Source organism: Acinonyx jubatus, chromosome B4 (assembly GCF_027475565.1).
Source record: "Acinonyx jubatus isolate Ajub_Pintada_27869175 chromosome B4, VMU_Ajub_asm_v1.0, whole genome shotgun sequence".
NCBI lineage: Eukaryota > Metazoa > Chordata > Mammalia > Carnivora > Felidae > Acinonyx > Acinonyx jubatus.
In genome coordinates this window covers 40,403,907-40,417,665 of record NC_069387.1, presented here as the reverse complement: position 1 = coordinate 40,417,665, position 13,759 = coordinate 40,403,907, and the positions used below count along the sequence as shown (strand labels likewise).

At 49.4% G+C, this 13,759-nt stretch overlaps 1 protein-coding gene across 1 annotated transcript in view; it reads right to left on the bottom strand.

The window, feature by feature from the left end:
* Positions 1 to 207: 207 nt before the first annotated feature.
* The window catches only part of CD9 (CD9 molecule), a 33,699-nt gene continuing 20,147 nt past the window's right edge, over positions 208 to 13,759 (bottom strand). The window contains exons 2-8 of the mRNA XM_015061408.3: positions 12,861 to 12,963; positions 5,524 to 5,621; positions 4,725 to 4,799; positions 3,075 to 3,173; positions 2,832 to 2,921; positions 2,088 to 2,171; positions 208 to 757 (exon numbers count right to left, since the gene is read on the bottom strand). Coding sequence (XP_014916894.1) covers positions 692 to 757; positions 2,088 to 2,171; positions 2,832 to 2,921; positions 3,075 to 3,173; positions 4,725 to 4,799; positions 5,524 to 5,621; positions 12,861 to 12,963 — 615 coding nt within the window. The 3' untranslated portion in view covers positions 208 to 691. The remainder of the gene's footprint in view (positions 758 to 2,087; positions 2,172 to 2,831; positions 2,922 to 3,074; positions 3,174 to 4,724; positions 4,800 to 5,523; positions 5,622 to 12,860; positions 12,964 to 13,759) is intronic.

The following is a 13,759-nucleotide window of genomic DNA, read 5'->3' as shown; positions in this document are numbered from 1 at the left end:
TTCAGATCTAAATAAATGTTAATAATTGTGTGATCTTGGATCAAAATCCCTTCATCTCTCGCTTTCTTCATTAGTCACGTAGGGAGACCAACCTCCCAACCTATTTCTCATATAAACGCAGTTAGACAAAACAGCAGTTGAAAGACATGTGAAAAATAAATAGCTGTAAAAAAATAAAGGAAGCAAAAACCAAAAACGAGTCGAGGATATTGTCATCATCATTTATTATGTATCAAATTGTCTTCAACATAAGTTACAACCTGATTAAGTTTGATAGACATTTTTTTATCTATTTAAAGACAAAAAAAATTCTCTTTATGTACAATATCTTTTGTCTAGAGTCTAGCAAATATAGTACCTTTCATTGCAGGATTTCTGCTTAACATAATAAGCAAAAACAAACAACCAAAAAAATGTAAACCAAAGCAAACCAAATCCCCAAATCTCTCAACTACAAATACCAATATTGAATAAAGCATTAAAAACACAAACATGGAATAACTTTTGTTTAGCAATGCGGAATGAATACTAACGTTAGTGGCAAAAAAATAAAAACAAAAACAAAAACAATACAACACCAAAAAAAAAACCCCAAACAACCCCCCCCCCAAAACACAATAAAACAAAACCCCAGGAAAATAAGCAACAATTTTTAGGGGTGGGCTTTCCTGCTCAGGGGTACAAGCTGACTCTAGACCATCTCTCGGCTCCTGCGGATAGCACAGCACAGGATCATACTGAAGATCATGCCAAATATCTAGAAGACAGAAAGGAACATGAGGAACAGGGTGGCGTGGCTCAGGGAAGGTTGAGGGACAGGAAAGACGGGAGTCATTTGGGCCAAGACAAACGAGAAGAATGGTGACTGCATGGTCAGGCATGTACAGTGTGCCAAAGCAGGAGAGACGGAGGCTAGCTGGCTCTAATGGGGAGAGCCGCTGACTGGTGGGATTCTGAGGGTCTGCAGCCACTTGCCAATGTAAACTGCACAAGCAACTTCCCTGAAGAACTTCCAGAGTGTGACAAATAAGCTCAGAGCTAAATTTAGAATTAAAAAAAAAAAAAAAAGTTTTATTTAGTTTTGAGAGAGCGTGAATGGGGTGGGGGGCGGGGACAGACGATTGGAAGAGGGCTCACTTGCTGCCAGCAGGGGTTGATGAGGGGCTTGAACTTACAAACTGTGAGATCATGACCCGAGTTGAAGTCAGCCGCTCAGCCAACTGAGCCACCCAGGCGCCCCAATTCAGAGCTAAATTTAATGCTCAAATGCCAGACGTTCCGATAATCCACATAGGCTTGTACTTCCCATCTTTGTGAATGTCTGTTTTATATTCTATTTTAAAAGGTATTATTACGCCTTTTACTGAAAGCTGCCTCAAAGCCTTTCTTAGGTGTAAATAACCACTAAGAAAGGAAAGAATTCTCACTTTCTCGGGATAGTCTTACTGGGGCAGAGGAAGGCCCCTCTTGGGGAATGAGAGAGTAACCCCAGGGAACCTTGTTTGCACTTAATGGTTTCTAGGGCTGATTAGCAAGACAGTAGATTATTTGAAGCCTGGAATCTTCCCTCTGGTTGTCCACCTTTGCATGCCTTTCAGACTATGGGTGTGATGTGTGTGTGTGAAGTAATTCCTGTCCATGTAACTTTCACTGAACTACTTTCTCTGGGAAAAGAAAAGCAGGCACATAACAAAAACAAGTCCTAAAGATTACCTCAGGATCACTAACAGGGCTGGGTGATCTACACCCTTGCTACTCAAAGCGTGGTTCATGGACCAGCAGGACCAGCATCCCCTCACATTTGCCCCCTGAACCCTAAGGGTTAGAAGAATGCATTCTGGAGATGCACAGAGCTCAAATCCCAGATGCTTCACTCACGAGCTCAGAGGCTTTGATCAACTCGACCTGTCCCTCTACTCCCTGGTCTGTAAAATGGGAATACTAACAGCTCCCATCTCATAAGTATGGTGAGGATTAAATTAGTTGATGAATGAATTGATTCATTAAAACAGTGCCTGGGCAGACTATGTGCTTCACAGATGTTAATCGCTGTGACATCATTCCCTCCCCACGTTCTCAATACTCACCATCACCACAGCAATCCCAATGCCCACTGCGCCGATGATGTGGAATTTGTTGTGAAAGACTTCTTTGATGGCCTCAGGGCAGGGCTTAGGGGGGCAAACCAAGACTCAGGTCACACACAATCCCTGCTCCAGGCACACCTCCCCCCTCCCTCAGCACCTGTGTCACACCAGGACATTGGGGATCCGGGAGAAAGGGCCGAGGACAGGAGTGCTCAGGTGTCCTGACTGGCGGATGGAAAGGAGAACCAAGAGATATGGAGGTGGGTCCTTAAAGTCTGGGTAAGAAATAAGGGAAGGAAGAAGGGGAAGCACCTGCTTTGGGGCCTATTTCTTATCAGGCCATCAGGCTACTTCCTATTATTCTGAAGTGTGGACATGAGCTCTAGCTTACAGTCGTGAGCTGTTTGTACGTCTAAGAAGCGGGAGTGCAGAATTCAGAGCACAGCTGGGGGAGGCGGGATAGAAGCCAGCAGCTGGCAGATCCAGGTGCCACTAGAACACTTTGCTGTTTCCCTGGTCTGGCCTTTGTTTTGCTGCCCTGGAGGAAACAGAGGCCCCAGGGAGGGGAAGAAAGACATGGCTGCCACGGGGCTCTTCCGCAGGTGGAAGGCGTAGTTCTGAAGCACTTAGATGCCTGTCTTCCCAGAACGAGAGGGCAAGGTTTCACTTCAACCCTTGTGGGATTTGTCCAGAGCAGCGGGGCCAGGGCGCAACAGTTTACCTTCATTGGGTTTTTAAGTTTACCTTCACTGTGATGGATGACAGTATATCCTTTTGGGGGCAGATGTCGGAGATAAACTGTTCTACTCCACCAGCCAAACCACAGCAGTCCAGCTGCAGGGGGAAGAGCAGGGATGGGGCGAGAGAAACAAACAAAAAAGGATGATTGGAATGGAGATGCACAGGCTGGTGCAACCAGTACCCCGTGTGCACGTGCGTTCTGACGGAAGGTCAGCGAGGGTCGCGGTGTTGGCGCAGGTGACATACCGCATAGTGGATGGCTTTCAGGGTGTCCCGCTGGGGCTCGTCCTTGGATTTCAGCTTGTTGTAGGTGTCCTTGTAAAACTCCTGGACTTCCTGAATCACCTACGACGGGCGGACGAGAGCGGGGCAGATATGGCTTTTTCAAGAACATATAAACGTCACCTGTTCCATCTTGTTCACGCTCAGCCAACAAATTCTTGTGCTTGGAAAACGTCACTGAGCAGACTGAAGCCACCAGACTGGTCCTGCCTCTCCCAGCACCTCCGGCGCCCTTCTCGTCTCCTCCCACGTCCCTAGGAACCCAATCCGGTTTTCCCTTCTTCTCTTGCACCTCCCTCCTGCCCCAGTTGGCAACTTCTCCTCTACTTGTGCACCGAATGGACTCTCCTCAATCTAAAGAACAATAATAATAATAAAAAAAATTCTACTCCTGACCAGGCTAGTTCCTCAGGCTTGCAGCTTTTCTTTTTCACTTAGAGGCTGTGTGACTTTTGGCAAGTTACTAAACCTCTCTGTACTTCAGTTTCTGCATATGTAGGATGGAGATTATAAGAGTCCGTGCCTCAGTGGTTATTGTGAGGACTTAAATGAGATGCTGCATGATAAGCCCTTAGCACAGTGTCTGGCACAGAGTACTGGGTACCTCAGTACACCCTAGTTTAACAAACGCCTGTCCCTTGCCCCCCCCGCCCCCAATCAATTAATTAACTGACCAACATCCAGAATTTCTCTAGCAGCTGTCGTGATCACCCCTTCCTCTTTCTTCAGTTGTAGCATTTATATCTGGATAATTAAATCTTTTTTTTTTTTTTTTTTTTTTTAAACAGTGTTCTTGCATCCAGTCTCTCGTCTCTTCTCTCTCTTGCTAAACATGCCAAGACTGCCTTTCCTAATACACGGTTCTGATATGGTCCATCCTGGCCCACAACTCCTCCCTCAGTGGCTCCCCATCGGAACCCACATTCAGCTGTCTCTGCCGGAAAGTACTGGGTCTCCCACCAACTTTCCTCCTGAAATCCTTTCTCTCATCCAAGATTTAGGTGAGTGTCCCCTTCTCCATGAAGCCAGAAGAGATTTCCTGTTGGCATGCCGCCTTCTCAAACCCCATGGAACTTCTGAATATAAATGACTTCTAGGACACTTCTCCAGTGCATATTTGCATATATGCATTCTCCAAATGCATATTTGGGTGGAAAGTGCGGAGACCACAGCTTGTGTATCACTGGACCCACACTGGGTCTGGCCAGCACTTGGCTCATGGTGGCACATATTCATAGACTAGGTGAAGGAGCAGGGGGCTCCAGCCCTCGCAGAGGCTCGTTTTCCTAAGCCATCCTTCCAGAGGAGTCGGGGACAGGGCTGCTGAGGTGCGAGACACATACACACACAGACCTGATGAGTATTTCTTGAATATCTGCTCCGTGCCAGCACCATTCAGGGAACTGGAAGCTGTGGCTGGCACCACACCCACATCGCCTGCCCTGGGGGAGCTCACACTCTGCTGGGCATGTGGGAGCGTGGTGAAGTAGGAGCATGTTTGATGGCTGAAAGCTGACCAAAGTGGCCAGCTGAGACACCTGTCACTCTCATCATTCCTACCCCCGAATTCCGAAACCTGTATCACTCCCGAGAGATCTTATGGGAGACACCTACCTCATCTTTGTGGGAATAGCCCCAGATGGCCGCAGCTATTTCAATGGCAAATATCACCAAGAGGAAGCCAAAGAACTAGAAGGCAAAGAAGGGGTAAGATGAGGGGAAATCCCAGCCAGCCAACCACAAAGGGTATTCCGGAGGATAAGGAGGAATAACTCCCTGGGAGTTGGGCATCTGGGGGCGCAAATGAACAGCCTGGAAGGGATGGAAGAAATTTATGGAACTGTGAGCATTGAGCCAAGGCGAGGAGTGAAAGCAGTAGTAGGAAGAGATTCCCATTCAGGAGGAAAGAATGGGGCACAGCTGACCCCAGAATTGATATTCCTAAGGTGTTAATTAAGAGTCAGTGATAAGATACGATCGCTCACTCACAAAACCCACAGGGATTTGAGGAAATAAAGAAAGTGAATGCACTCTGAAATTTGAAGAAAATTGTTAACAAATTTTAAAATAAGAGAAGGCGAAGGTACCTGTGGATTCAGGGAAAAAAAGCAAACGTGGTCCTCAAAAAGGGGGAAAACAAAGTCCTGGCACTTAGTCGCCTAAAGGAAGTGATAAGACAGAGAGGCTCCAGAACAGAAGAGAAGCAAGGCATCACTACAGGGGAGGAGGGCAAGATGGCTACCTGGCTAGGAGGCTGGGGTGGGGCCTGGAATGGAGCAACACTGTAGGGGCTGAGGATAGCTCATGCCTTTAAGGTACCCTCTGGACCCCATCCCACCCCATCTGTTCTATGAGATCTTGGGGGCGGGGCCCTTGGGTCAGAGTGGCTGTGGGGAGCAGAAGGGGTACTCACCAATCCCAGCATGCACTGGGACTCTTGCACGGCCCCACAGCAGCCCAGGAAACCCACCAGCATCATGAGGGCACCAGCTCCAATCAGAATATAAACTCCTGAGGACAGAGAGCAGAGGGCAAGGCATGGGGTCATTATTGTTGAGACCCAGACATGTGCTGCAATTCTTTTTCCCCCCTCTAAGAATCTGTGCTGCCCCCATCCTTAAAAACAGCCTCCTTGGGGCTCCTGGGTGGCTCAGTCAGTTAAGCACCCGACTTCAGCTCAGGTCATGATCTCGCAGTTCCTGAGTTTGAGCCCCACATATGGCTCTGTGCTGACAGCTCAGAGCCTGCGGCCTGCTTCAGATTCTGTGTCTCCCTCTCTCTCTGCCCCTTCCCCACTCATGTTCTGTCTCTGTCTCTCTCTCAAAAATAAACATTAAAAAATAAAACAACAACAACAACAACAAAAAACAGCCTCTTCCACCTCTGCTTTTAAGTCTCCTTCCCACCAATCTCTTTTCTAGGACCCTGCCCCATTAAGCCCTCACCCCTCTCTTACCCTCACCTTCCTGGAAGGTGCTCATTACCTTCTACAACCAGGACAAAGATACCCGTGGGAATCCCCAGGTTTGACTCAGGATGTGAACTGATCCAGTTTGTCAGCTGTTTCCAGCAAGATGAGTCCATTCACACTAACTAAAATAGACCCTCCAAACTGGGGCTAACTTCCTGGGACTCTGATGAGCCTTCTGCTGGCCTCTACCTGACAGAAGAGTCTGTCTGAGCAAGTTTTCCAAAGGAAAGGGGTTGTGTACACTTAGACATCCATGCTCAGGTGGACCAGCTCTGCCTCATTCCCAGAAGGGATGCCTCTCTGCCCTGCTTCCAGGTGGCGGTGAGGCATGTGCAGTTAGTAACACCCAGGGGCACAGGTTGGCAAAGGTAGGGGTACTTGCTCTAGTGCAAAGAACACAGCCCTGGTGTCAGAAGACCCTTGTTTTGATCTCAACATTGCTAACTGCTGTGTGATCATGGGGAAGACGCTCTCCCTCTCTGGGCCTCGATTTCTTTATCATTAGAATGAGAGGTTGGTGGCTAGAACATTTCAAAACATCCCTTAGAGTGCCCTAAAGAGATCTTACAGTTGCAATTCATTTACCCCAGGTGAAGGCTGAAAAGGATCCTCCTTTAAAGGGAGGGTGAGTGAATGACCCTGTTTCTAAGTCATCAGTTTGAGTAACTGATGGGGGGAGAGGGAGGCGGTGAGAAGGGAGTGACTTCTGCCTAGGCCCAACATGAAGCAAACCCCTGGGAAGGGAACACACTGGAGCCTGGCCTTCGTCATCCTATAACCCCCCAAGGGAATGCCCAGATGGACCCATCCTGCAGTTATATTCTTGAAAAGCCGCAGCTGTCCTGCAGGGACCACCCCCTTTCCCAGCTCCCCAACATGCAGGCCCCATGGGGACACTGGCAGAGCAATCCCGTGTGCCTCCCTGTCTTGCAGGCATATTCTGTCCAACCTTGGGAAGGACTCCTGTCGCATGGTGAGAGCATGTCTGGGTGTGAAAGCCAGCTCTGTGACCCTGGGGAAGCTGCTTAATCTCTCTGTGCAATAATTTTCTATCTGCAAAACGGGGATGGTACTAATGCCTGCCTCAAGGATTGTTGTAAAGATTAAGTGATCTAACCCAAATGTGCACAACAAATGCTAGCTACTGTTAGTCTTAGTAATACGGAGGATGAATGACAATTATTAATAACCACAGTGATGAATTTTTACATACTCGCGGAACCCTCCCTACGAACTGGGACTAGGGAGACTTCCTTGAAGTGCAGGGCTGAAGCTGAGAGAGAGTGTCTGCAATGTTTCCACACAATACACAACAGGGTACTGCAGTGAGAACCTTGGCAGGTGTCACAGTGACCTCACTGTCCCACATCTGCACCCCCAGTCCCGGGGCCGAGGCTTTGCAGGCAACAAACCATGCAGTCTGCCTGCAGCTGAGGTTCACAGGCAGCACCCAGCAGAGCACACACAAGGGAGCATTTGTGTCTCTGCCTTTTCCCCCCCACATCTGTCGTGATGTCAGGTCACGTGGGTTTACTGGCAAACCCCTATGTTGTATGAATATGGGTATTGTTCCCATGCATGCCTGGCCCAGACTGGGCAAGGGGACGAATGCAGCCTGTCCTGGAGTCAAGTCCTATCCTCCTGGGCCGTTCGATACTGTGGGGCCACGGGTGCACTGCATGGGTGCCGTGGGAGGGGCGGCCTCCCTCAGCTTCGGGCTCTGCCATGGGGCCACCAGTGAGCTGCAGTAGTCAGTCAGATGGCCCTGGTTTCTCCCCATCTCACTGGGGCAAGACAACGAAGGATGAGGGTCACTCCTTTGAGCTCTGCGGCAGGGGCTGAATAAATAGGGCGTATTAAGAGATCAAAAGGATTTACAAGCACATGGAATAGAGTCAGTGGGAATGAACAGACAGACATGTTTTCTCTAAGTCCAGACCCCAGTTCATAAGCCGGGACAGCCCTGGCAGAAGTCAGGAGAGTTGGATAAGCAGCAGTAGGGAGCTACACTAAAGGAAAAAGCTTTCCCATGCATAGAGAGAGAGAGAGGGAGAGAGGGGGAGAGGGGGAGAGAGGGGGGGAGAGGGGGAGAGAGAGAGAGAGAGAGAGAGAGAGAGAGAGAGAGAGAACGAACATTCTCCTCCTAATGGGCTTCTTGGTTAATTATAAACATCCATTTCTTGGGCTCAGCAGATGAAGCTTGTAGGACAAAGGGTCTTGTTGGGTTTAAATCTTGCTCAGGTAGCTGCCAATCTGGGGTGTCTTGGCTTACCCTCTTCAGCCAGGGATGAAGACAAGCAACCCCCTGGTGGCTGTCCATGGGGATTTTAGCACCCGCCATCAAACTGGAGCGGGGGCTCATCTGCAAGCCACACCTCCCCCCCTTCCCCCCGCCGGAAGCCACAGAACCACTGGAAGGCTTGGCGGCCTCTTACAGGGCCACGCAGGGCTTCCCTTTGGAAAGGCTCCTCCTCGCCTGCATCCTGAGCTTGTTAGCAAAGGCCGGCAATGATAAATGACAACGTGTTCCCCTTTATAAAACAAGTGAATGTTAGCTTTCTGTCTGACTCATGGAAAAAGTTATTTGTCACGGAGCCTTCTCCAGGATTACTGTATTAATTTGCTTAAGGGCTGTTTATTCTTCCTTTTTCAGGCTGACAGTGCAGGCCTAGCCAGAGAGAAAAAGCTTTTGGTGCAGCAGAAGCAAATGCCCGGGTGTCCTTTTATACACGAAACTGAGCATTCTTTTCCCCTGTGTATCAGGACTCTGGGCTTCGGCGACAGAGTGACACATCAGCCTCTTGGCATCACCCCAAGCCCATCTCGCAACTTAGAACAGTTTATTGTCTCCAAAGACTCAGTCGGGGGTTCAAAGGAACCCTACGCGGCTCCCCACTGGCTCTCTCTCTCTCGGTCCTGCTTCCTTCCACCGATGGCCATTCACACTAACAAGCCAAGCCTGGTAGGTAGTTCTCTGTCTCAGAGAGGTGTGGGGTGTGTAAGCTCTGCCAGTTTCAGGATGGGGAGAACCAGGCACAGGGCAACAAAACAAACTGCCCGAGGCCGCTAACTGCCCTAGCTCGCAGAGGGCAAAAGCCATGTATTCTGGAAATTATCAGGTGCCTTGTCATAAAGAGAGGAATGACCCTGGGGAGGGGTGGCCATCTGTGGCCTCTGGCTGGAGCCCCCAGATGTCCTCATTTAGCGGTGATGGTTCTGGAAGGACACCAAGGAGTTAAGAAGGGCTGCTGGCCCCGGACCAAGAAAATGAAGTTCCCCAACACGTTTGCGGCCTGGGATTACAGATACTGCTGACGGGCTGAATCTCCCAGGGCCTGAATTGGAGAGAAGGCCCATATAAGGCTGTCAGCTGTTCTGGATTCACTACTGACTGTTCTGAATGTTGGAAAGTTTCATTTTTAACTTGCTTCTCTGCCTGGTTACGTGTTCTTTCTTTATTTTAGAAGCCGTTGCCCCCCTGGAGAAAAGACACCCCTGGGTCCTTCAGGTTTTCTGAAGGGCCAGTTGTGTGGTCAGGCTGGCCTGGGGGCTGCCCCGCAGATGGTTAGTGCCCCAGTGCCAGGTACGGTCACCCCACGATGCTGGGAATATCGGCAGGGGTGGAGCTGACACTCTGCTGGAAGAGGGGCCATGGGCCAATACAAAGGCTGGTGTCACAGCTCAAGGGGGAAGGGGACACACAGAATGAAGCCTCCTTGGCCCTTTGCCCATGGATGATGATGACTCAGTTTCCCAGAGCACTTGGTGAATTGCAAGGCCTAGCCAAACCCAGGCGGTCACTCATCTGACTGATGTTCTAGTGTCACCTGAATTACCCTCCTTTGCTTGGGCTTCTGCAAGCAGAATACAATCACCAAAGTGGAGCCCTTTCCTAGGGAAGCAAAGCGTCAACAGTCCTCTGTTAGATCCGAGGGGGTGATGGCCACTGGCCTCCAACTAGAAATCCCTGAGTGTCTTTGGGACTGTGCCTTCAAGTCACCTTCCTGGTCACTTCAGGTAGGAACACTGGCCTCCTGCATCTTGTGAGATTCCCAGAGGCAGGCTGTGCCTCCTCCACCCGTGTGCTCATCACTCTTCTGCTACCCTGTGCACCTTCTCCACCCCATCTGTCATTGGCTGGCTAGGGCCACCAGCGTTGGTGACCTCTCTCTCCCAACTACAGTTTGGGTGAGGTCAAAGGCCAAGGTTCCCCCAACAGGGAACATCTAGTCGGTGGAGATCACTTCTATTCCCACATGGGGCATCCTCCCCACAATCTAGCATGGGTAATACAAGAAGCAGCTTTTGGGGGCACCTGGGTGGCTCAGTCAGTTAAGCCTCTGATATCAGGTCAGGTTCATGAGTTTGAGCCCTGCGCTGGGCTCTGTGCTGACAGCTCAGAGCCTGGAGGCTGTTTCGGATTCTGTGTCTCCCTCTCTCTCTGCTCTTCCCCTGCTCATATTCTGTCTCTCAAAAATAAATAAACGTTAAAAAAAAGGGGAGGGGCACCTGGGTGGTTCAGTCAGTTAAACATCAGACTTTGGCTCAGGTCATGATCTCATGGTCCATGAGTTTGAGCCCCACATCGGGCTCTGTGCTGACAGCTCAGGGCCTGGAGCCTGCTTCAGATTCTGTGTCTCCCTCTCTCTCTGCCCCTCCCCTGCTCATACACACACACTCTCTCTCAAAAATAAATAAAGATTAAAAAATAAAAAAAAATAAAAATAAAAAATATCATTTAAAAAAAAAAAAGCAGCAGCTTTGGTAGGCCTGGGTTCGAATCCCAGCCCTGCCTCTTAAGGGGTACGAGCTTGGGCAAGTTCTTTAACCTCTCTAGGCCTTGCTTTCTTCATTGAGAAGATGCTAATCATTCCATGTACCCTACGGAATTATGAGGATTAAATCACATAACAATATACATGAGAGAGTGAGCGACACATGAAGGAGGAGTTGTCTCCCTCCTAATATGTCCACTTGCCAGTGAGATTTTTGCTGCCCACATCTAAAAACACTTGGAATTAGAGTCCTAGAGACCGAAAGATAGAACCAGGGCTGTGGGGCCGCTGGGAGAGGTGGGGCCACTGGGAAAGGTGCAGCCAGGCACCCTGCACAGAACAGTGCAGACAGAGCAGGAGGCCAGGCTGTCCTCAGGACAACTGGTCCCAACAGGATGCCACTCGCTTCCACATGTGTGCAGATATGCTCTCCCCTCTCCCTTAGAGGGTTCACAGCTCCCTGGTGCAGCGAGGGGGTGCTCCAAGTCCCCCCCTCAGCACAGTACCCTCGTGCTGCTCTCTCTCCACAGGGCCGCATTCCAGGCTCCCAGCCGCAGACCTGCAAAAATGCTGTTGCTAAAACAAGTCAGGGCACTATGGAAACCTGCTTCCTAAAACCTCGTGTGCGTGCGTGTGTGTGTGTGTGTGTATGTGTGTGTGTGTAGTTTTTTTGTTTTTGTTGTTTTTTTTTTTTCAAAAAATATACTTGTGCTTTTCTTTCCTTCACTTTCTTTCTGGAAATAGGGACACACACCCTAAAAAACAACAGCAACAAGCAATACAAGCAGGGAAACATCCAGAGGGCCTGGGTGCGTGTGGCTAAGCAGGCTGGGCAGGCCCGGCCCAGGTGGCCTCTGGGAGGCGGGAAGGGGGTGCATGTGTCCGCCAGCCACCTTGTCCTTCCAGAAGGCCTGGGGAATAACTCTCTTCAGCCTGTGTTTTCCATCTTTTTTTAAAAATAACTCCTTTGGTGGGTGGGAAGGAAGTGACCAAACTTACACTTTGAGCCTGATGACATGACAGTGTAATCCTAAAAATAGGGGGCTCCTCCGTTTCTCGTAAATGAAGTGTTTCCTACCCCCACCACAGAAAGAAGGGCTACGGATTTTGTGTCGACTAGAAACTGGGGGTGAGCCTTGGTGGTGACCCAGCAGGTGAAAAGGACAGACTAATGGTAGAAAAGACAAAAGAATGCCCAGGAGTCATGTGTAACCTGCTAAGCCTATTTGTGTTTAAACTGGAAACTTTTGCCCTAAAGCAAAAGCACTTTAGAAAACACACAAATAGGGGCGCCTGGGTGGCTCAGTTGGTTAAGTGGCCGATTTTGGCTCAGGTCATGAGGTCATGATCTCGCTGTTCGTGAGTTCGAGCCCTGCCAGCTCTTGTGCTGACAGCTCGGAGCCTGGAGCCTGTTTTGGATTCTGTGTCTCCCTCTCTCTCTGCTCCTCCCCCACTCATGCTCTGTCTCTGTCTTTGTCTCAAAAATAAACATTAAAAAAGAAAACAAAACCAAATACCCTGTGGCATTTACCAGCACTAAGGGTCTGACTCTCTTATTAATCCTGACTGTACTATGCAGGAGACAGGTGTTTTGGGTCTCAGAGCCCCTATCTGTACAGTGGGGAGGACTCACCCCTCCTACTCCTGGGACTCTGGATCTCCAGGACAAAGTTTTTTGAATTAAAGAAATGATCAAGCCTAAGGAGACATGACATTAGGAGAGGGTCAGGGACAAGAACAGAGGTTCTTAAACCCTCAAGAGTGGCAGTAACTTTGGCAAAGCCCATTTCCTATTGGGGGAATGGTCAGAATGCCAGACTTAGTCAGCATGAAGAAACCAACCACATCAGTCCGATGCAAATTTGTGGCACATGCAATACCAAGCATGGCTGGAAAGGGACGTGACAGGCCAGTGTGGCCAGAGCAAAAGTCTTTCCCCAGGCCCATCCCTGGATCAACACAGAATCTCCACGGTTGGAGGAAGTACTGTCTCCCCCTGCTCACCTGTGTAGAAGCTGGAAGGTTGACTGTCTTGCTCGAAGATGCTCTTGGTCTGAGAGTCGAATCGGAGCCATAGTCCAACAGCAAGGACCGCGATCCCAGCAAGCTGCAGGATATACAGGATGTGGACATCAGTCCTGGCTGCTGGTAGGAGCACAGCCCCACAACACCAAAGGGGACACTTGCAAAGGGTTCTGGGACCACCCTTGGTGGTCCCTGCCTCTCACCGTGCACCTGGTAGTAACAGGGGCCCAGTGTGGGAATCAGTCCATTTGCTAAAAATATCAGCAAGCTGGGAACAATTACTTACTAGCAGTCCAGCCGGTAGAATGGATACTTCATGGACACTAGAATACTCTACAGCAGTGAAAAATGAGCCACTGTAGCTACATGCAATACTATGAGTGCATCTCATGATGCCAAACAACAGCAGCAAGAGACACCAAAAAAACATACAATGTGATGCCTTATAGTTAAGAACTGCTCTGCTTTTCACAGGTACATATAAATGACTAAGATAAAGAAAAGAATTAACATAGAGTCAAGTGTGCGGTGCCCTGTAGGGGAAGGAAGGGATTTCTGATAAGGGAATAGCACTTGTGAGAGCAGGGTCTAGGGCACTGGCAATATTCTAGCTCTTAACTTGGGTGGTGGTGACGCGGATATTCCCTTCCTGATTATTCTTTAATCTGTTCATGTTTCAGATGTACTCTGTATATGTACCATATGATAAAAAAGAAGCAGGCTGCTCAAGGGGCACAGCTATGCACCAATGAGGTCGATTCCTTACAAAATCACACGGCTCATTAAGTGACATAGAGCAGCGTCTTCCCTAAGTGGCCGACATTTGTCCCTTCCCTTTCACCCTGGGAAACCTCACAGGCTGACCCCCTCCCATTCCA